The sequence below is a fragment of the Thalassophryne amazonica genome, chromosome 16 (genome assembly GCF_902500255.1).
Source record: "Thalassophryne amazonica chromosome 16, fThaAma1.1, whole genome shotgun sequence".
In the NCBI taxonomy this organism is placed as follows: Eukaryota; Metazoa; Chordata; class Actinopteri; order Batrachoidiformes; family Batrachoididae; genus Thalassophryne; species Thalassophryne amazonica.
In genome coordinates this window covers 1077132-1101637 of record NC_047118.1, presented here as the reverse complement: position 1 = coordinate 1101637, position 24506 = coordinate 1077132, and the positions used below count along the sequence as shown (strand labels likewise).

At 42.4% G+C, this 24506-nt stretch overlaps 1 protein-coding gene across 1 annotated transcript in view; it reads right to left on the bottom strand.

The window, feature by feature from the left end:
* shank1 (SH3 and multiple ankyrin repeat domains 1) overlaps positions 1-24506 on the bottom strand; it is a 276665-nt gene that overhangs the window by 97219 nt on the left and 154940 nt on the right. The window contains exons 14-15 of the mRNA XM_034189594.1: positions 16864-16977; positions 1334-1409 (exon numbers count right to left, since the gene is read on the bottom strand). Coding sequence (XP_034045485.1) covers positions 1334-1409; positions 16864-16977 — 190 coding nt within the window. The remainder of the gene's footprint in view (positions 1-1333; positions 1410-16863; positions 16978-24506) is intronic.

The following is a 24506-nucleotide window of genomic DNA, read 5'->3' as shown; positions in this document are numbered from 1 at the left end:
CAGAAGGTATTGATAAATGTTTTTGTTGTTGTTGTTTGTTTGTTTTTTGTTTGGTTGTTTTTTTATACAGAATTTTGTGTTTCAAGTAGGAAATGAACCAGAAGCCCTGAAATGCTCACATCACTCGCTAGATGGTGACAAAAGCTGCTCAAACGTGCAGCAAGGTCTTGCACTTTTGGCAAAACAAGATGGGTTGAGAGCCAAACAATTAACTTACAGTCGTGTCCCTCACCCTCATGGACAATGTATAAAGAAAAAGCTGAGGGATATTGTGTCAAAGCCCAGTGGCATGTATCCTTTCTATATCCACTGTAAATCACTAAAGTGATATTACGAAAAGAGCTTGGATGCTGTCAGGTGGCGATATCGTGATACCAAGATGAGGCAGTTTGCTCTTTTGTGTCGACAATGAGTGCAAACGTATGCATACGTTTTGTACTGATGCCTTGTTGCTATGACCACTCTTATCCATGGTAACCACTGTGGAACTACAGCTGCCGAGTTCTGTGAGCTACAAACTTTTCAGCACTGCCTTTCAAGACTGTGATTATTTGATAGTCAAATGTTCTTTTTAAAAATGTTTTCAGTATCGAATTCCTTTGAGAGCAAATAACTATGTAAGAGCAGCTGCTGGTCACGTCGCTGTGGGTGGATGACTCGTCTGCACGGATACAATCAGCACAATGACCTTCAAAGTTACAGATCCGAGCTGCTTTTCTCCGCTCGTTTGAATCCCGTCTTGTGGCACAGCGTTGCATATGCATCGGTTCTGTTTTGTTGCCGAGGGCAGTGACGATCAACGGCTGATCTCAGGATGCCAAACAACAGAGAAACATTCAGATTTAGTCATCAGTGGATTCTGAGATCCCCTTCAGCATGGCTGACGGTTTCACCCCTCCCAAAAAAAAAAAATCCCCACAGCCTGCCAACATCTCTGCACATGAAACAGACCAACAGTACAAAGGAAGGATGCTGCTGTAAAATTCTAAAACAAGTCCAAACACGGCTAATGTCTCCGTTTATGACTCAGCCTGTAGAAGTGAACTGGTGAACCTTCAATGATCACCTGAATCAAATCACTTGAACATATGAATCACGTACAAATCATCTTCCCTGGATAGATGGAGACGGTTTGTTAGCGTACAAGTAAGGCTTCAATCTGTGTCCTGTCTCTGGCGAAACATTAGAACAGTCAGCAATTTCAACACCAAAACCCTCTGGAGAGACAGAGCGCTTACATCCGGCGTCTCTAAATCGGTGTTGCTTCTTTGGGTAATTTCTGTTGTGCAGCTCAAAGGATGCTGTTGATGGATGGAGGCAATGGTGTGCTTACCTTGGAGCGTCAAAGCTGTCGTAAGACCCCACAGTGTAATGGCGGAACAACCGCTTGGCTCGCTCTCCACGACTCTCTGAAACACCAAACCAGAGGGAGATTAGGAGACCTGGGAAGGTTTAGTTCAGTTACTGCTCTGCTTTCAATGTTTATTACCCAACAGTGGCTGCAAGGCCAGCAGGGGGAGAGAAGGTGTCCATTTTTTTGTGCACGTGATAACTTGAACTAAATGCATGTGATTTTCTCCCAATTTGAATTGGACACCCCAGATGAATGTATCTCGGATTGGTTTGAATTCCAGCATGATCGGGTTTCACAAAGCACCTCTAAGGACCTCCCAATGTTTGTAAAAGAAAATTCATTGTTGGGTTTTTTTGTTTTTTCCCAGTATTATCAGCTGTATTTCATATTCCCATCCTAACCATCGTTCCATTTTCTGAATCCACTTTTTCCAGGAAAGGGTCATGGGAGGGTGTTGCTGAAGGTTAACTTAGTAACATTTATTGATGTACAAATGCACCACTAAAGAAGTAAGTTCTATGTGTCGTTATAGGTAAATATCATCAAAAAGTTCAATATTTTTTGGCAGTTATTTAAGAAAGTGAAAATTTTAATATGTCGAAGACTGACTGCATATAAACTAAAATGTTTCAATTATGGACTTCAGCATTCAGAATAATCTAATCAAATCAAATCACAACAATCAAACAAATCACAAATCACAACAAACAGTCGCTCCAAGGTGCTTTATATTGTAAGGCAAGGCCATACAATAATTACAGAAAAACCCCAACGGTCAAAACGACCCCCCTGTGAGCAAGCACTTGGCGACAGTGGGAAGGAAAAACTCCCTTTTAACAGGAAGAAACCTCCAGCAGAACCAGGCTCAGGGAGGGGCAGTCTTCTGCTGGGACTGGTTGGGGCTGAGGGAAAGAACCAGGAAAAAGACATGCTGTGGAGGGGAGCAGAGATCGATCACTAATGATTAAAAGCAGAGTGGTGCATACAGAGCAAAAAGAGAAAGAAACACTCAGTGCATCATGGGAACCCCCCAGCAGTCTACGTCTATAGCAGCATAACTAAGGGATGGTTCAGGGTCACCTGATCCAGCCCTAACTATAAGCTTTAGCAAAAAGGAAAGTTTTAAGCCTAATCTTAAAAGTAGAGAGGGTGTCTGTCTCCCTGATCTGAATTGGGAGCTGGTTCCACAGGAGAGGAGCCTGAAAGCTGAAGGCTCTGCCTCCCATTCTACTCTTACAAACCCTGTCTCTACCTGAAAGGACCAAACTCACACCAGACCACATCTGCCAACTCTTGGAGATGTGTCTTAACACCACGTATTTCCTGTTTAGGGGGAATTACTACAGGCAGATCCATGGTTGTGCGATGGGGTCTCCGGTATCCCCCATTGTGGCCAATCTGTACATGGAGCGAGTGGAGAAGAGAGCCTTGACGTCGTTCACGGGCATCTCTCCCAGTCACTGGTTCAGATATGTCGATAACACATGGGTTAAAATCAAGCAACAGGAGGTCGAGGACTTTACAGAACACATCAATTCATCTTAGACACCATGTTTCTAAGATTTGTGGGGCCAAGTACAATAACTTCAGTTTTATCTGAATTTTTTGTTTTTTAATATTTATTTCATTCATTTAAAAGAAAAACAGAAAAGCAGAAATGAATATATTACAAGACATTGAATGAAAAGGAGCAGAGGGAGTCTTATATCTTATCTTATCTTATATTTTCTGCCCCTTTTTACAATACAATCTTTCAATTTTAAGCATCATTATTCAACATTATTTAACAGATTACATTTTTTGACTTTGTCACATACCACTGACTTATTTCATAATTTTAGCCATTATTTAAAAGATTACATTTTTAACAGGTTACATTTTAGACTTAAAACATTTTAGACATTATTAACAGATTACATTTTAGACTTTGTCACAACCCACTGACTTATTTCATAGTTTCATACTTACTTAATACATCTAGTTTAATACATTTTTTTAAATAATTTAAGCAACCTTGATTGTTTAATTTCTTTGTTGAGGTTGTTCCATAATTTTACACCATTCACTGCAATACTCCGTTCCTTTACTTTAGTTCTGAATCTTGTTTTTTTTAAAGACTTCTATTCCTTTCAAATTATAACTACATACTTACTCTTTTTTCAAACATATTTTGAATGTTTATTGGTAAGGTATTTTTATTAGCTTGGTGCATTGTTTGTAATATTTTCATATCAACTAAATCATGAAATGTAAGTACCCTATACTTAACGAATAATGGATTAGATGGATCTCTAAAATGACTATTGCTAATCATTTTTAAAGCTCTTTTCTTCAGAATAAATAATGGTTGTGTATACGTTTTACATGTTGATCCCCAGATTTCTACACAATAAGTTAAATATGGGACAATCAATGAATTGTACAATGTTAATAAACCATAATTGTTTAACAAAAAATTTACTTTATGCAAAACAGCAATGGCTTTCGCTATTTTTCCTTTTATGTAATTTATGTGTGACTTCCATGTAAGATCTTCATCAATCATGACTCCTAGAAATTTTGTTTCTTTTACCCTTTGTATGTCCATTCCATCTATTTTTAATGACATTTTTTTTTCCACTCTGTCATTAAACAATATGAAATTTGTCTTATTAATATTTAGTGACAATCTGTTTATATCAAACCAATGTTTAACTTTTTCCAACTCTGTATTTATCACTTGTACTACTTCCTGTATATCTGATCCAGAGTAAAATAATGTTGTATCATCAGCAAATAATATGCTGCCAAGTACTTTAGATACATTCACAAAGTCATTGATATACAAAATAAACAGTTTGGGTCCAAGTACCGACCCTTGTGGTACTCCATAAATAATGTTACACAATTCTGATTTAGTATTATTTATCTGAACAAACTGTTTTCTATTTTCTAAGTAGCTTTTTACCCACTGATGTGCAACACCTCTTATTCCATATTGTTGTAACTTGTGAAGCAATCTTGAATGATCGATAACATCAAAAGCCTTTTTCAGGTCGATAAAAATACTTACAAAATAATCCTTATTATCTATTGTTGTTGATATTTTCTCTGTTAATTCCATAATTGCCATAGCTGTCGAATGTTTTGTTCTGAATCCATACTGAGCATTATTTAAAATATGATGTTTCTCAATGAATTTATCCAACCTTGTCACAAAAACTTTTTCCATAATTTTAGAAAACTGTGGAAGCAATGACACTGGCCTGTAATTTGAAAAATTATGTTTGTCTCCATTTTTATATAATGAGACTACCTTGGCAATTTTCATTTCGTCTGGGAAAATTCCTGTTGACAGACACAGATTACAAATGTAAGTAAATGGTTCAATAACAGTTTCTATTATACTTTTTACAGTCATCATGTCTAAATCGTCATAGTCAGTTGATCTTTTGCTTACACAGTTTTTTACAATATTTCTTATTTCATCTTTTTCCACATTGTCAAGGAAAATACTATTGACCGTATTTACAAGTGTATGTAATTTATCTTCTACTATTAGTTTCTTTCCCACCAAACTTGATCCCACATTTGAAAAATAATCATTAAACTCATTTGCAACTTCTTTTATGTCATACGAGGTCTGTCCATAAAGTATAGGTCCTTTTTATTTTTTTCAAAAACTATATGGATTTCATTCATATGTTTTTACGTCAGACATGCTTGAACCCACGTGCGCATGCGTGAGTTCTTCCACGCCTGTCGGTGACGTCATTCACCTGTGAGCACTCCTTGTGGGAGGAGTCGTCCCGTCCCCTCATCGGAATTCCTTTGTCTGAGAAGTTGCTGAGAGACTGGCGCTTTGTTTGATCAAAATTTTTTCTAAACCTGTGAGACACATCGAAGTGGACACGGTTCGAAAAATTAAGCTGGTTTTCAGTGAAAATTTTAACGGCTGATGAGAGATTTTGAGGTGATTCTGTCGCTTTAAGGACTTCCCACGGTACGAGACGTCGCACAGCGCTCTCAGGCGCCGTTGTCAGCCTGTTTCAAGCTGAAAACCTCCACATTTCAGGCTCTATTGATCCAGGACGTCGTGAGAGAACAGAGAAGTTTCAGAAGAAGTCGGTTTCAGCATTTTATCCGGATATTCCACTGTTAAAGGAGATTTTTTTTAATGAAAGACGTGCGGACGGATTGCAGCGTCGGCTTGCAGCCGCCGCGACGCTCCGTCACAGGAAAAACACCTCTGTTGGAAGCCTTAAGGACAAGTTGGAACATGTCCAGCTGTTAAACAATTTCTCATATACTCACTCCACTGAAAGCCATCAAAAGCCGCCTGGATTTTACAAATCGTGTTATCAACACGGAGGTGTTTTTCCTGTGCCGCCGCACCGCGCCGGCTGCGTCATCTTATCTGTTTTCATAGTGATAAAGGTTTCGACTGTGATTGTTTTAAATGCCTTTAGATTTGGTTAGCTTTATATTCCCTCAGCCCCATCCAGTCCCAGCAGAAGACTGCCCCTCCCTGAGCCTGGTTCTGCTGGAGGTTTCTTCCTGTTAAAAGAAACCTAACCACCAGCAGAGGTGGTTGGCTAGAAGGAAAAACCCATTTTAAAATATTTGAATATTTCATAAGCTCAATCCAAAATGAAATGCTTTGACTCTGGACAATTCTAAAACACAGTGGACCAACACCAGCAGACGACACGGCACTCCAAATCATCTGTAGAAACTTCACACTGAACTTCAACAAACTTGGATTCTGAACTTCTTTACTCTTCCGCAAAACTCTGGGCCTTCGATTTCCAAGTGAAATGCAATATTTACTTCCATCTGGAAAGAAGACTTTGGACTACTGAGCTCTTGGCGGATTTTTATTCTGATGGTTTTGTTGCTTCAACTAAACAGTGTTCACAATTCTTCCTCACAAAATGTTGATGTATTAGCCAAAATTTGGACTTTTTCGGGATGAAAACTGTGACATTCACTCAAAATGTTTCCTCTCCTTCAGTTCTTGATGGATTTTGATTCCAGTGATTTTGTTTGCTTCGTCTTTTTGAAATTTTAAATTTTAGGGGATATTGTTGGAGGCGAAAAATAAGAAATTCACACAAAATGCTTCTTCTTCAATATTTGATGGATTTTTGATTCCAATGGTTTTGTTTGATTATTCTCAGCTCAGTTTATAATTCTTCTTTATGTTTTTTTTTAATTTTGGGGAAAATATAAACCTTTTTGGTGGTAAAAGACTGAAATTCACCCAGAATTGGGCAGGGTCCCACATTGTATGGTTGCTCACAAAAATAAAAAAGTCACCGTAATAAGACACCATTCAAGAACATTTCCACATAGTTGTGAAGATTTTGGAAGAGGACCTCAGCGACCAGCAAAGATATTTGCAGCAGTGTGTATCCAACGGAACAGTTTACACAGTAAACCTCATTAACCTCGACACCGACATGCTGTTAACTCTGTGAAGGACGTGATATTTTTGTCTGTTCCATTTGTTTGTCTGTTAGTCACCAGGATTAATCAAAAGCCTTATGATCAGTTTTCAAGAAACATCTCAGAGGGGTGAAGTATGAACCCATAAAGATCAGGTCAGGTTTGTGTGTATGTGCTGCTGCCAGATGTCATCACATCCACCACATTACAGAGTCTTGGTTTTCGGCCGATCCATGCCCTCCTCTTGAAAGCAACCATCTGTCTGCTGCAGCCAGGTGAGATTTGGACGTCCTCTTGGTCTTGTCCAACCGCTGGGGTCTACATCACTGAGGCACCTGTGTACTGGATCATACCCAGAGAAAACCACTACATGGCCAAAATGTCACAGCTGATGTACCTTCACAGTGCAAGTGATACTTCACATATGAGTACTAAAGTTGTCCAGTCATTGCCTTAGGTCACTAGTTATCATCCAAGCTTCATAGTGGAGTAGAGCAGAGAAGGGTTTTCTTTCACCAGAACAGATCAAATCCAGGCTTGCATCTCAGATGTACCTTCTGGCAATTTGTAGCTAAACTTTCAGGTCTTCTTTTGAAGAAAATCCTCCTCTAGACCATTTCATCATGAAGATGGATAACTGGTGATACAAAATGCAAAGCTTGCACTCTGCATAATTTCTCTAATCACAGCCACGTAAGTCTGTAACTTCTTCTGGGTTGTCTGGGTGTCTTGGTGGCTTTCCTCACTCTTGTATTTCTTGCACAGTCACTCAGTTTTTGAGAACTGTCTACTCCATGCAGATTTACCATAAAGTGTCATACTGTTTGTATTTCATTGTAATTTATGTAAATAAAGCCTGAAAGATATTCAGTGGCAGCTTCACCATCAGAGAGCCTCGTCCACAACCACCACAAAAGACTCCAAGCTGTTGATGTTAAAGGGGGCAACACACGGTATTAAAAACAGGGGGATGTAAACTTTTGATCAGATTCATTTGGGTAGTTTGTGTTGTCATTATGATTTGAAAAGAGTAAAGCTGTTGTTTGACAATAAATGGCTTCACCCAACCACTAACCATGAGTGAAAAAAGTTGTGTTATTGTTCATATTTTCTGAAAAATGGCCAAAAAAAAAAAAATCTGCCAGGGTATGTAAACTTCTGAGCACAACTGTACATTTCCAGTGCCCAAGTCCAGGGAAGTCATTGAAAGCCTGGATCTCAGTCTTCATCTAAGATCATCATAAACACACACACAAAAGCTGCTCACTCACCTTCTCAAATGGTGCAATGAGGATATCTTAAATATTAAAGCATCATCCATAAACTCAAGGCAGATAAACTTTTCATCACTGAAAAAGGCACCTAAGTCCTGGTCTCCATAACTCGACCCAACACCCTTACAATGCTGCCCATGCACGCGCTGAAGAGAGAAAGTGTAAGAACACATCCTCACACCTGCTCCTAATTTTCTACATGCATTTGATGATAAGATTATTCCCTATAACAAGCCCTGTCATGTCCAGCAGGTGGCAGCCAGATTTACTGTACATTACGAGGTCTATTAGAAAAGTATCCAACCTTATTTTTTTCAAAAACTATATGGATTTGAATCACGTGCGATTACATCAGACAAGCTTGAACCCTCGTGGGCATGCGAGAGTTTTTTCACGCCTGTCGGTTGCGTCATTCGCCTGTGGGCAGGCTTTGAGTGAGGAGTGGTCCACCCTTCACGACTATTTTTTCATTGTTTAGGAATGGCTCAGAGACTGCCACTTTGCTTGATCAAAATTTTTTCAGAAACTGTAAGGCACATCCGAGTGGACACCATTCAAGAAATTCAGCTGGTTTTCGGTGAAAATTTTAAGGGCTGATGAGAGATTATGGAGTGTTACTGTCGCTTTAAGGACAACCCATGGAGCCGGAGGGCGCGCCATGCTCCGAGCCACCGTCGTCAGCCTGTTTCGAGCTGAAAACTTCCAAATTTAAGCCTCTGTTGACCCAGGACGTCGTGAGAGAACAGAGAAGTTTCAGAAGAGGTCGGGATCAGCAGTTTATCCAGACATTCCACTGTTAAAGGAGATTTTGTAATGAAAGACGTGCGAACGGATTCGCACGTCGGGACGCAGCCGCTCATCGCACGGCGCCACAGAAAAACACCTCCGTTGGAAGCGTTACGGGACAAGTTTGAACATGCCCAGCTGTTAAACAGTTTATCGGATACTCAGTCGACTGAAAACCGTCGAAAGCCACCTGAATTTTACGGTTATCAAGATGGAGGTGTTTTTTTATGTGTGTGTGTGTGTGTGTGTGTGTGTGTGTGTGTGTGTGTGTGTGTGTGTGTGTGTGTGTGTGTGTGTGTGTGTGTGTGTGTGTGTGTGTGTGTGTGTGTGTGTGTGTGTGTGTGTGATTTAAGTTGGGATTTGTGTGTAGTGGGCCGGTTTGGGCAGGATAAAGTAGGGTCATGAACTAATTGACACCTGGTGGGGGTGTGGCAGGCTGACTTGCCGGCCAATAACAGTCACGCTTGTGAAGAGAGAGAGAGTAGTTTTTGGTTCTTCACTGTGAGGAGCTGGTGAGAGACTTCAAGAACACGAAGAATGCTGCTGCTGCTACAGGTTTATTGGAAAAGAATTACTCTGTCCACATCATGGTGGATTGTGTGGGTGTTTCTACCTTCGAACAAATAGCTAAACTGACTGTGAAGCGCATGCTGGTCACCGGACAGAGGCCGCTGTGTGTGTCTGGACAGAGGGAGTTATACTCAAGTGAAGCAAGCAGTGAGTCAACCACACACACACACCTCCCACACCAGCAGATACGTGAGACCCACATCATGTAGGCAAAGAATATGTCACACAATATTATGTGTGTGTGATATATATATATATATATATATATATATATATTGTGACGGTCCCCGCTGTCTTGTAGCGGGGCGGGCCCATAATCAGGGGCACCTGGGCCCGGTGTCCCTGTCTCTTATTTAAGTGGGCCCAACTAATTCATTTTGTTCTCTCCCTCTCTCTTTCTAGGACGTCTCGCTGCGCTGACCGGTAACAGAGCACCTTTTTGCACAGCGGCACATTTTTGCACCTTTTAATTTATTGACTTAAACTACTGTAAATAAATACTTCTATTTTTCTAATCCTCTCGTTTGTGTCTCCTCCTTGTCACTGTCCTCTGAGCCACGGGCATGTGACAAGAGTGGGGGCTCGTCCTTTAAATTTAATTTTTGTAGTCAGCGCGTTTAGTTTTTGTAAATTTATTTGGTTAAAGTTTGTTTTTAGGCCTGTTTTTTGTGTTGGGGCTTTGCCGCGCGCTGATTACATGATTAGAATCCGGTGCGCACCTGGTGATTGTGCGTTCATTTGTTTGTTTGTGGAGACACTCGAGAGGTTTGAAGCTAAATTGTGTGGGGTTTTTTGTGATCCGAGGTGAAGGTAAGTTCTGTCTCGTGCTGTATGGTGTTTCGGGGTCCTTTGTTAGGCTTTAGTGGCTTTTCTCATAAGGAGATTTGCCTGCTTTTGTTTTGTGAGAGCAGCAGTGAACGTGGCTACAAGCTTCGGCTTGGGAGCGCGTCCGTGGTGTTCTGGGGGTTGTCAGCTTGCTGGTCACTGCTCAGAACCATCGGGTTTTAGCACATAAATACACACCATATGAGACCGCAAGAAGACCAGGTTAAGCAGGTAGATTTGGGGTTAAGTAGTTCAGGGTGGGGGACTCCGAGCTGGCCCTCAGCCTCGGTTATGTGAGATTGACAGTTTGCATTCAGTTCGGTTCACATTACTTTTTTTTGTAACCATGGTTTCTGTTTCGCATTTTTTTTCCACTCCTGAAAGTTTTTTGGAAAATTGTCAAAAGAAACACTTATTGCAGATAGCTAAACACTATGGCATTACAGTGGGAAATAATACACGCAAAGATGATGTTAGAGATATAATCACTGCTGCGCTCTTTAATAAAGGCGTCCTGAGAGGGGGAGAGCAACAGTCGGGTTTATATGTCAATTCTAAACCCGAGTTGTCTGTTTCGTTTGATGGACTGAGTTTTGAGCAGCGTAAGGAATTAATGTTGCTGCAAATTGAACAAGAGAAAAGTAGAAAAGATGCTGAACTTCAATTGGAACAAATGAGACTGAGAACTGAAGCTGAAAAAGAGGTTCAATTGGAATGTGTCAGACAAGAGACTGAAAAAATGAGATTGGAATTGAACACTATAAATTGAATTTGATTCGGGATGGTAAGGTTATAGGTGAGGTGAGTGAAGAATCATTCTCCTCTGCTGTTTGTAGGCCTGCTCCTAATGCGTTTGACCGGGGTGCTAGTCTGCACCTAATGCCAAAGTTTAATGAAAAAGATCCAGATACTTTTTTCGTTCTGTTTGAGCACATTGCAGATGTTAAAAATTGGGCGGATTGTGATAGAGCTTTGTTGTTGCAGTCTGTGTTTACTGGTCGTGCCCAGGAGGCTTATTCTGCATTGAGCGCTGCAGAGTGTCTGGATTATGCCAAAATAAAGGCTGCGGTTCTAAAATCCTACAAATTAGTCCCAGAAGCTTATCGCCAGAAATTCAGGAATTTTGAGAAAAATGAACGTCAAACTCACATGGAATTCATTAGAGATTTAACCTGTCAATTTAATTGGTGTTCTGCTTTGAATATTGTCAGAGTTGATGATCTTGGAGCAGTTTAAGAACTGTATTCCTCAGCATGTAGCTACTTATGTTACTGAACAGAAACCCAGCACCGCTCTGAAGGCAGCGGAGCTGGCAGATGATTTTGTCCTGACTCACAAGGGGGCTGTGGGTGAAATTTTTCCATCTAGGACCAAGCCTATAGTCAGTGAAAGTCGCTCCTACTCGCAGACCTTTGCGCAGGGTCGCTCTGCTTCATTCAGAGGGCATTCTAGCAGGTGTAATTACTGTCAGGCAACGGGCCACTGAAAGTCTCAGTGTCCTGTGCTCAAGTCTAAAAGCAGGCGTAAAATGTACGTACCTTCAGCTCCTGCTCTCTCAGCTTCAAACAATAAGTCCAGGAAAAAGTTCGATAAAGCTTTTGCTCCTTTTATCCATGATGCGTATGTGTCCATTGTGGGGAGCGAGCAGCGTGTTCATATTAAGATGCTGCGTGACACAGGGGCTAAACACTCGTTTATAGTGGCTTCTGTGTTCCCATTCTCCTCTGCTACAGAAACGGGTGACTCTGTCCTTATGCATGGGATGGAGCTGAGGCACACAATTATGTTAGAATGTGGGTTTATTAATGGTCTGGTGATTGTAGGCGTGCGCCCCGCTCTGCTGCTTCCTGGGGTTTCATTGATTTTAGGCAATGATTTGGTTGGTAGTGCGGTGTGGCCGAGGTCTCCTTTGCCCGTGGTGACCCCTGAGCCACGCTCATCGTCTCCGCTTGAAGAGCAGTGTCCAGAGGTGTTTCCAGCTTGTGTCGTGACGCGCGCTCAGTTTCGTGCGTCTGAGTCGGATGTGCTTGAGAGCTCAGTCTTGTTGCCCGAGCTCCCCACATCTGTCTCTGTGAAGGAATGGAGTCAGCATCAAAAGTCTGATCCAACTCTTTCAGTTTTGTTTGAAAATGTTCTTCCAGGTGACAAGGTACAGAGTGCTGCTCATGGGTACTTCATGTAGGAGGGTCTGTTGGTGCGCAAGTGGGTCCCATGTTATGGTGACTTCATTGATGAGCCCATTTTTCAAATTGTTCCTGAGATATTTTGTGATGATGTGCTCAGAGTTGTCCATGATGACTCTGGTCACTTAGGTGTGAAGAAAACGTGTGATAGAGTGCTGCATTATTTTTTCTGGCCTAGGTTAAAACGTGATGTGTCAAAATACATTAAAACTTGTCACGTTTGTCAGTTAACTGCAAAGCCAAACCAAATACTTAAGCCTGCACCCCTGTGTCCCATTCCAGCCATAAGCAAGCCTTTTGAACACATTATCATAGATTGTGTGGGTCCGCTTCCTCCCTCAAAGTCTGGCTCCTCCTATTTGTTAACAGTGATGTGCCAAGCAACACAATATCCTGCTGCATTTCCATTACATAAAATTACAGCTCAGTCAGTCATTAAAGCTTTGTCTAATTTTGTCAATTTTTGGCATCCCACGTGTTGTACAACTCTGACCAGGGCTCAAATTTTATGTCTCGTGTCTTTGCCCAAGTTTTGAAACAGTTGAGGGTAAAACACAATGTTGCGTCCGCCTATCATGCGCACAGCCAGGGGGCGCTAGAGAGGTTTCACCAGACTTTGAAGTCTTTGTTAAGAGCTTACTGTACAGAATTGAGGGGTGACTGGGAGGAAGGGTTGCCATGGCTTATGTTGTCAGCTCGGGAGGTGGTGCAAGAGAGCACTGGATTCAGTCCAAATGATTTGGTGTTTGGACATGCAGTGCGGGGTCCACTGGCCATACTAAAGGATGGTTTGGTGGTGGACTCTGATCCCCCTAAAAATGTGATTGACTATGTCAATGGTTTTCGCCATCGTTTGTATGTGGCTGTAGAAAAAGCACAGGAAAACTTGAAGGATGCACAGGGAAAAATGAAAGTATTTCATCGGAAAACTGAACGTCAGTAGAGTTCAGCCCAGGGGATCTGGTCTTGGCCTTGACCCCTTTAACTAATTCACCGTTCCAGGCTAAGTTTTCTGGCCCTTATGTTGTTGAGAGCAGGGATTTGGATAATTACATGATCGCTACACCTAATCGCAGAAAGGCATCATGATTATGTCATGTTAATCTACTTAAGCCATACTATTCTCGCGGTGATGGGGTTCCGCAGAGTAGTGTTGCTTCTGCAGCTCTCACTGTCCACTCCTTTTCCTCAGGTCAGCAGGCTCCTGCTCAGGAGGAGGTGGATGTGAAGTGGCCTGATGATTCTATGTTGTGTGGTCGACTTAAGAACTCTGAGACCTTGAGTGAGTTGCAGTCGCTGTTCAGTCACTTGAATCTGGAGCAACGTGCTGAACTGACAGAAGTGATCGACTCCTATCCAGAGTTGTTCAGAGATACACCTTCAAGAACACACCTGATAGAGCATGACATAGATGTTGGTGAGAGCACGCCAATTAAACAGCTGTTCTATAGGTGTGCTCCTGAGAAAGGTAAGGTAATGGAGGCTGAGGTCCAGTATATGCTGGATAATGGCATAGCTGTCCCCTCATCCTCCAGTTGGGCCTCTCCAAGCCTGTTGGTGGATAAGTCAGACAAATCACCACTTTTTGTACGGACTATCGAAAAGTAAATAAAGTGACAAAACCAGATTCGTATCCGTTACCACGAATGGAAGATTGCATTGACCAAATTGGGTCTGCTAAATTTGTGAGCAAATTTGATTTATTAAAGGGATTGGCAAGTTGGGTTGTCTGCCCGTGCAAGAGGGATTTTCGCTTTCATTACTCCATTTGGTTTATTTGAATACACTGTGATGAGTTTTGACCTGCGAAATGCACCAGCAATGTTTCAAAGGCTAATGAACATGGTGACATCTGGTCTGGAAGGTTGTGCGGTCTATCTTGACGATGTAGTAGTGTTTAGTGACACTTGGAATGACCATGTCCAGCGTATTCGTGCCTTATTTGATCGCCTTTCCTCTGCGCGCCTGACAGTCAATCTGGCGAAGTGTGAGTTCGCTTGTGCAACTGTTACTTATTTGGGCGTGTAGTGGGGCAGGGGGAAGTGCGGCCAGTTGATGCAAAGGTACAAGCAATTTTGGATTATCTGCCTCCGACTACTAAGGAGTTGATGCGTTTCTTATGGTTGGTTGGCTATTATAGAAGTTTTTGTCCAAATTTTTCAACAGTTGTTGCTCCGCTTACAAATTTGTTGAAAAGTACTGTTGGTTTTCAGTGGTCTACCGCTTGTCAGACCACTTTCAAGAATGTCAAGTTGCTGTTCCTGTTGCTCCCATAATTGATCGGCCGTTCAAAATTCAGGTAGATGCTAGTCAAGTTGGAGCTGGTGCTGTTTTGCTCCAAGAGCACGATGGAGTTGACAAACCAGTTTGTTACTTTTCTAAAAAGTTTAATTCATATCAGTTAAATTATTCGACAATTGAGAAGGAAACTCTCGCACTTATCTTGGCTCTTCAACATTTTGAGATTCATGTGACTTGCGGTGATGGTCCTCTGATCATTTATACAGACCATAATCCACTCACGTTCTTAAGTACTCTGAAAAGTCCAAATCAAAGTCTAATTCGATGGGCACTATTTTTACAGGCGTTCAGTTTAGACATTCGTCATATTAAAGGTTCTGATAACTTGTTGGCTGATGCTTTGTCACGTGTGCCAGTTTAAAAAAGGAAAAAGCAAAGTTGCCTTAATTTTTGTGCCTGTCTCTCTTCTGCCTCTCCCCGGTTTCAGGCGCCGGAACTCAGGAGGTGCAGCAGAGGACATGTGTGCTAAGTTTGTGACTTTACCAATTGGTGTCGTCTTTAGCCTTGTATAGCTAAGTCTAATTTGATTCCTTGTAAATGGTAGAATTTCTCTTGTTTGATAATGGAAAATAGAAGAAAAAAAAAACTTAGTCCTATCAGATTTTAAAGTAGTTTGTAAAGAAAAAAATGTATAGCTGAATATAGGTAAGCTGTAAATAATATTGTAATTTTGGTGCAACAAAAAAATATAATGTAGTACTACTAAAAAAAAAAAAAAAAAAAACTGTGCTGTTTGCAATTGGTTTGGAAAGTCCTTAGGTGGACTTCCCTTTTGAAGGGGGAGGGTGTGACGGTCCCCGCTGTCCTGTAGCGGGGCGGGCCCATAATCAGGGGCACCTGGGCCCGGTGTCCCTGTCTCTTATTTAAGTGGGCCCAACTAATTCATTTTGTTCTCTCCCTCTCTCTTTCTAGGACGTCTCGCTGCGCCGACCGGTAACAGAGCACCTTTTTGTACAGCGGCACATTTTTGCATCTTTTAATTTATTGACTTAAACTATTGTAAATAAATACTTCTATTTTTCTAATCCTCTCGTTTGTGTCTCCTCCTTGTCACTGTCCTCTGAGCCACGGGCATGTGACTATATATATATATATATATATATATATATATATATATATATATATATATAAAACAAAGGGTGCCAAAATCAAACCCCTCATCTGCATCATGATACCTGGGTAACGGATCAAGTAGTGGGTCGCCTTTTGGGTTGATATACTTTGGGCACCGTCTGTGCCCTGTGGCTGCTGTGGCAACCATGAAGGACCAACAGGAACCCTGAACATGCGATGGCTAACGGGGCTCTGGTGAAACAAGAAGTATTCAACGGAGGATCAGGTGGAGGAGGTGATGGCTTGTAACCAAACGGCGGAGAAGGTGGATGAAGAAGCAGCCGGTCCTCAGACTCTGTCCCTCTGAGATTTCCTAGCCATGGGACCAGGCTAAGGATCTGTCAAGGGCTGCGTGTTGGTCAGACTGCAGTGATATTCCCACGTTAACCAAACCCACACACAGGCGTCTCTGGATAAACTCACTCAGCCAAGTGACCATCTTCCTCACCACCGAAGGATTGATTAGTTCTCATATTGGATTTGTTCGTGAGTGATGGGTACCGCTGGAATGACTTTGTGTCATTGTTTTACTTAGAGAGACTCACACGAGGTGACATTTTGACCATGTGGTGCATTTCTTTGGGCATGATCCAGCACGCAGGTGTCTCTGTGTTGAGGACCCCAGTGGCTGGGGAAGATCATAAGGATGCCCATGTTTCACCTGGCTGTGGCAGACATCTACCATCGAGATGTGGAGATGGACCATTTGTTTGCCTGGGTGGTACACCAAAGGTGGTTCTCTGGTGGGGTGGCACATGGCACCAGTGCCTCCTCCCAAATGTGACTGTACCAAAGTTGAACACACACAAATTGTCAACAAATGTACACGCTCTGCTCAGGAGGCTAACACTGCAAACTGTACTTACGACGCTGAATAGGACAACTACCCTTCACACCTGTAGGGGGACCCCAAGAGCAAATATGATGAACTTGTTCAAAATTCAGCATGTATACCTTAAACTCTTAAAAGTAACACTGGATACTTGTCAGTCTAAACCTGTCGCATGTCTGTTTCTTTGTGTGTCCTCACCTGATCGGTTGTCTTGGTTTCGAAGCACCACTTCCTCTACGCAGTCAGAGGGGAACCAGCCAGTGCGACCTCTGACCGTGCCCTCCCAGTACCCGCCCTCGCCCACACTCAGCACTACAGTGAGGTCAGGATAGAGCAGCATGTCAGGAAAATGGAACGCCTCACACACCCACAATCCAAGAAATAAACACACAGAATAAGAAGCACTGAACAAGCACAAGTGCATAAGCACACACACAGTCATGCAAACCTTCAACATACTCACCAAGACATACATACCTGGTGACACCTTAGACTCACTCACAAACACACAAAAATGCATACCTGCAGACATTGAATACAAACATACAAGGACTTTAGACTCATGTTAGGACATCAGCAAATTACAAGTACATGTCAAGACACTTGACCTGACCTTTGTACCAAAGTGGATCTCTGGCCAGTCAAACCTCTTTACACCTGGTCCTAACATGCGTCACCTGTTAGCAACACTGATAAAGCCTGCCACCAATGCCAAGTGTGGTACCCGTCTAGTGGTCTACCAAGTGAGCCAAAGGGGAAACCTTCCTAACCAAGCTAGTTAGAACATATTTCAGTGTGGATTGAACCTTGCTTCACTAAGATAAATAACTATTCAGATGAAGAGTCATGACTGATGTGTTGATTAGGCAAAACATATTTAAAATATGCAGTACCTCCTCTGACAAGCTTGGACTAACAGATAGCTGAGGTATCACTAATGATAGATGACTGGATGATATTGCTATGATACTGTAAAAAAAAGGTTCACACTGTCTTGAGTCAAGGATCGAGGGATCCTTACTCCTTTGCCAGAGTTAGACAGCAACTGAGAATTGAGATATTTCTAATGTGGAATGTGTGGAAGATGCACTCTGAATATCAAAGCAAAATCAGGTGATCTTGTACCTTACTTTGCATATACAATATACAATATGGACCAAACTACTAGCTAGCAGAGGTGAGTTAAAAATGCTTTCTGCATTATTTCTGATTTTTGGTACAACAATATAAACCAAGTCTTAAACTCCAAAAGCCAATGGTTTCAGCCACGTTTTATCAATGGCGAATGTTTTGCACGTTAGTACATTTTGTTTGTCAGTTTGTTTGTCAACAAGCATCATCCTAATACTAGTGAACCAAACATATAATGGGGAAGACCTTTGAAAGATCAGAATTATAAGTGGTGAGACTGAACTCATCAGATACTATCAGCATGAAAACATCGGCAAGACGATCAATCGTATACAGTAGAGTATGCAGTCTCCGTGGATCACCACACTGGACTGGAAACACAGGAGGTGATGTAGGCTGTCAGGCTGGAATGCAAAGCAGACTAAAGAATGCCACACATAGTGTAAGCCGGCGTTGCTCAGCATTTACCAAAGGAAATCGCTTCACAACAAAAGGGAACAGCTGGAGCTGATCATTTCAGCGCAGAAATGTGTGTAGGACTGCTCAGTAATGATAGTAACTGAGACTTGGCTTCACACAAAGATTCTTGAGGACGCTATTGTGCTAGAAGGCTGTACAGCACACCATGTCAACAGGCACAGAGACTCCGGCGACAGCAGAGGATGGCACCTGTGCATTTATTCAAATAATATAAGGTCATAAATGTAAGCATTCTGGACAGGTATTATTCAAGATAACAAAGGTCATTACAGCAATGTGCCAACCCTTTGATCTACTACAGGAGGTCATGGCCAACATTGTTGCGGTGGTGTACAATCCACCAAGATAGCACTACGCACCCTGCAAATAGCCTGAAGCAAACCGCACACTCCTCACTCTGACGGGATTTTTGTCAGAGCTGGAGATTTAATCCAAGCAAATCTAAAAACTGATCTCCATAAATTCTACTAGTATGTGACATGTCTCACAGGAGGTTAGACCATGTTAGAGAAGGCTATAGAGCCACTACCTGCCTCTAATTCATCCAGTTGGATCACGTATTACTTTTTCTCACACCAGCATACAGACCTTTCATTAGCAAGACACATTCTTCTATGAAAACCACAGACCCTGTTCAGACTGGAGTTGACAATCCATCTTTAGCAGGTTTTAGGCTGATTTTGGCTCGAGCAGGATAATTTTTTTTATCTCAGTAGTGCAAATTGGATTGAAACCAGGTTGTTTTCTACAGGTGGGTTGAGCTGGATTTGATTCATTAAGATCTGAACACAAATGTGGATAGAATCCAGCTAGCTCAGGGATCATGACGCCAAACCTCCTCATAACGGCTGTGTGCCCACTGTGGTAGCATTCAATGCGGCTGTAACAGCGAGGACAACAAATGACCTTCTTTCTCTGTGACACCTTCTCAGCAAGAAAATGTGCTGGGTGTGTTCCCTTCCATATGTTACGTCCAGATCCCACACCCGTTATCGACTGTCCAGACAAAACTCTTTCAGCTTGAGCTGGATTGCCAAATCCAGTCTGAGTGGGGCCATATAGAGCTGGCTGAAGAGGCTTCAGTTTTTCTGAGTACACTTACTTGGACCTATTTGCATAACAAAATGAAGAGACTACACTATTTTATATATGGCCTGTGTACATGTCATTGTTGACATGCACTTCCAATGACTTGGTACATCAGGAGCTTTCAAGGACACAAAAGCAGCCTACAGTCAGAAAACTGAAGGTCATTTCAGTGATGGGGTCCCCCAGTGTGCACGGCAAAGAATTCACTACTTCAGAAACTACAAAGGTAGTTTGTGAACTCCAAAGGTAGCCAATAAATTTGGCTAAAATCTGTTGAAACATTACTTTCCTTAGAGCAATCATTGAGAAAATACTAGGAAATATGTTCCAAGTTCCTTCTACGAGTAAATTTTATATCAATGTCAACTGGGAGCAACAGGATTTATAAATACATGCTTGCACAGATTGAGGTCCTGAGGAAGGGGAGCGCCTTAATACAGTGATTCACAATGTATTTTATCGTTCACATCGTGAAAAGTCACTCGCGTTAAATACACAACACAGTCACTCTTTCCAGCCCATTCGGGCTTGAACCCCTAAAAAGACATTAACTGAGTAGAGAATAGATTTTGTTTGCTTAGAAATATTTGCCAGCAGAACAATGAAGGTCTTGGATGCATGTGCTGCATAATTATTTTAATCAAACTGTAGGAATGGATTTTATGTTGTACACACACAATAGCATGTGGAGCACTACATTTTTCCCCTCCCTATGGCCACTCTGGGGCTCTGTGGGTGTGCTATAGACCCCTTATCCATAGGAACGTTGTGGCAATCCCTCGGTGGCAAGGACTGTGGTCTCTAAATCGATTCCATGACAGGGACGGTGGACACAGAGATGACTGAACAGGCCCAGTCTTGACTTGTGCTGTTTCTGACAGATGCTGCATGTACTTGCAGAGGGAAGCTTCTGCCAGTCAGGATCTTTCCCTACGTATCTAACTTCCACTCCTGTGTGGATGATTGTTTGCCAGCTGGCTCTGCCCCTTGTGTGTTCTTCCCAGGTCTGCTACTAAATGGAGTAGTTTTTGAAGTTGTGGTTCAGTAGCATGTCTTTTGTCCTCCTTTGGACCATTTTCCTTCACTCAGTTAGGAGTAGAAGATCTGCTTGGGATGTTGGCTGTCGTACATACAAATGACACCGCTGAAGTCAGTTGTTGATGATGACATACTTGATGTTTTGGAGAATGGGTTCAGCCAGGATGCTGATGTTGGTACACTAATCTTCTCACTTGATTTGGAGGATAATCTTCAGGCAGTGTTGGTGGAATTGCTCAAGAGTCTTCAGGTGGTGGGGATGGTAGATGATCCAGGTCTCAGATCTGTACAGCAAGGATGATGTGAAGTCCAAGCTTGATGTAGGCATCATCAAAGGTTTCAATGGTTTTCTGAAGACTTTCCATAAAAGATGGCACTCTGTTGTTGGTAGTGTACTGGAAGTACAGGAACAAAGTGGTGGTGATTTTCTTCTTAGATCTCAGTTGGTCTAGGTGGAAGAGCTCTCCATGTATTCTATACAGCTAAGCCTACACTCTTTATCATCAGCAGGACAATGACTCAGCCCCGCTTTACTCCTGACTGAACATTAAAGACTTCAGTTTTTGTGCCATTCACCAGAATTGTGGTGGACAGGTCATCTTGGAGAAGCCTCAGGATCTTGATGAATTTCTCTGGACACCCAGTTTTGCTCAGGATCATCCACAGTAATGGTTATTCACACGCTGCTGAACACCTTTGTCAGGTCAGAGAAGGTGAGGAACAGCAGGTGGCATTGCGCTCAACACTTTTCTTGTGAACATCATTTCTGTAGTCTTTCTTGATGGTCGGAAGCCACTCTGGGTTTCAGGAAGGATGTTTTCTAGTGGTGGTCTCAGATGGTTGTTGGCAATCCCCACAAGGTCCTTTCCTGTGGTAGACAGCAAAGATATTCTGCACTGGTTTCCACAGTAAGACTTGTCTCCTTTCCACTTGTAGATGTGTCATTGAGTCTTTTAGGTATTTTAGGTGTGTGTGTATTTCTTCTTGAGCCCAGGTTTTGATGATGATTTGGTGCAGTTGCAGTTGGAGAAAAGGACCTCCTTCTTTAACGACCTCAGTGGGAACATTGTTTTCACTCTGTGTTTAATTGTTTTTCATGCCTTTAAGAGCGAGTAGAGTTTCTTTGAGACTTGGAGTTTGGCTGAGTTGTCTTGGTAGATGGCTGCACACTTCCTTCTCCCCACTGACTGGTTTTGTGTTCAACAGGTTTTTGACGTGTTGGTTCCATCAAGCTCTAATCTAACCTTTTAGTCTTCAGCAGGCTCAACCCATCCTTGCTTCAAAGAGGTGCTTGTCTTTGGGTGGAGGGACAGCAGATTGCTTTGGTGGCATTGAAAAAACCTCTGCTGTCATTTCTGCGAGTGAGGCCTTGGATTTTAGCACCGTTGTTGATCCACCACTGATTTTTCAGACTGCAAATTTCATTTTTCAGAGGTGCTTTGCTTTGTTGGAGTTGAAGCTATCTCTTGTGAGGTTGGATCTTTCTGGAGGTCAAGGACAGCTTTTCGTCGGAGGCCCTGGTTGTTCGCATCAAACCAGTCTGAGTGCTTCCTCTTCTGGTGTCTGTGTGTTTCTTGGCAGGCTGTTGTTAAGGTTGTCTTGAGCTCTTCCCAGTTTTTAGGAGCCTGGACAGAGTACGTGATGAGTAATTCTGTCTTGAGGCACTGTTGAAACTCTGCTTTTGTTTCCGGGTCTTCCAGCTTGGAGCTGTTGAACCTACTGAAAGTTTTCCAGTGTCCAGTCTGCTTCTTGAGAGGATGTTCAGCCAGATTCTGCAGCAGATCAGATGATGATCCTTCCAGCAGTCGTCTACACCAGTTATTACCTTAGTGGACAGGACAGCTTTCTGGTTGCACTTTCGATGATGTAGTCGAGCAGGTGCCAATGCTTTAAGAGAGGGTGTTGCCAGGAGACTCTGAACTTTTGCTTTTGCATGGAGATGATGTTGGTGATGATGAGATCATGTTCAGCGCGTGCTTCGTGAAAAGCAGGCTGTTAATGATGTCAAATGTCACCCACTCCATTTCTCTCAATGGTTCTGTTCCAGGGTTGGTGGTCCTTTCTGACCAAAGGCATTGAAAATGTAGCGGAAGATGACTTTGTCAGATGCTAACATTGCAGGTAGAATGGCGTCCAACTTGGTGTGAATTTCCTTCTCTTCATGGCCTGTGTCGAGTGTTGGTGCATAAGCACTGATCATGGTGAGTCAACTTTGGAAGGAAAGAGTTCTTGATGGCAAGACTATTCAGGAAGTTTCCAGAAGAAAGCAAAGTGCCCTTACTCCTCCCGTAGCTGGCATTCTCCTGCATTTCTTGTTTCATTCAAGGGGACAATGTCAAGGTCAAGTTTGTGGAGTTGGGAGGATGAGAGCTGTTTACCTTTCCACTCAGTCTGAGTTTTGGGCATCAAGGTTCGTATAGTCCATGTACCATATTTCATCTCTTGTGTTTTTGTTTATCTACCACAGAGCTGGTGACCCTCTGGGTTAAACTGAAGCTGACTATGTTTTGGGCACCTTTTCCATGGCCTCCTTGTTCAGGGTGTGCAGAGCGGATCCTAAAGCGGGCTGCTCAGTCACAGATGCAGCTGCCAAAAAAAACCCATCCTGCTTTTTCCAAGGTTCTGAAGACTGAATCAAGATCTGCCACTTTTGTGCCGGGTCAGAGTGAAGGGCTTCCAGATTCACAATGCTGCCCCATCATTCTTTGCAGATCGCTGAAGGACTTGTGTGTGTGCAAATCGACATCCAGGGTTGATCTGGAGATGCCTGTGCGCTGGTTTGTTTATGCCATTGCACGTCAACAAACACACATTCATTGACAGATCCTTATCCTGATCCGATGGCTGGGAAATCCCAGACGATTGCGGTCTGAGGACCTGCTGCAGCCTTCATCCGTTGTCACTGCCACTGGATTACAAACCATCACCTCCTCCTCACCCTGATCCTCCATTGAGTACTCCTTGTTAGCTGTCTCATGTTCAGGGTTCCTGTTGGGTCTTCATGGTTACCGCAGCAGCCACGAGGCACAGAAGGTCCCCAACGTATTTCACCCCAACACACAACCTACTCAATCCTTTACCCAGGTGTCACGATACAGATGAGGTTTGGATTTTGACACCCACAGGAAAGAAACTTATGTATGTAAGTGTGTATGTGTGTACGTGTTATAACACACATGTGTAACCTGCCACAGCTTAGTTCCAGACACTAGCAGCCATCTTTCCAGATTTGGCTTCCACACAATACCGTCTAAAGAAATGTCACTTGTGGTTCTCACCTATGATGCCCCGTGTGTGTGTGTGCAAAATAGTAACTCTAAATAAACCTGTACTTTAACAGTTTTTTTTTTCAGTTTTAGCTAAAAAAAAAAAAAGTCAGATCCATAAGTAGTTGGACAGTCACAGTTTTATTCATTTTGCTTCTGGACACCACCACAGTGGAGCAAAGCAAAACAATGAAACAAGATGCCCACTCTTAGTTTAACTGCTCCACTCTTAGTTTAATTGCAGGAGTTTGAACAAAAGCAGACACGTCAGGTGATGACATGAACATTTCCAGGTCACTGCATATGTCTTGGACTTCAGTCACATAAATCATTCAGAAATACAAACCACATGGTACTCTGTGGTAAACCTGCCAGAGCAGGTCATTTTCAAAACCTGAATGACTGTGCAGGAAGGAGACGAGTGAGAGAAGCCACCAAGACACACATGACATCTCTGACTTCATGACTTTCTTTGCTAATAAAATTTTAACTATTAGACAAAAAATTACTCATAACCATCCCAAAGACGTATCATTATCTTTGGCTGCTTTCAGTGATGCCGGTATTTGGTTAGACTCTTTCTCTCCGATTGTTCTGTCTGAGTTATTTTCATTAGTTACTTCATCCAAACCATCAACATGTTTATTAGACCCCATTCCTGCCAGGCTGCTCAAGGAAGTCCTACCATTATTTAATGCTTCGATCTTAAATATGATCAATCTATCTTTGTTAGTTGGCTATGTACCACAGGCTTTTAAGGTGGCAGTAATTAAACCATTACTTAAAAAGCCATCACTTGACCCAGCTATCTTAGCTAATTATAGGCCAATCTCCAAC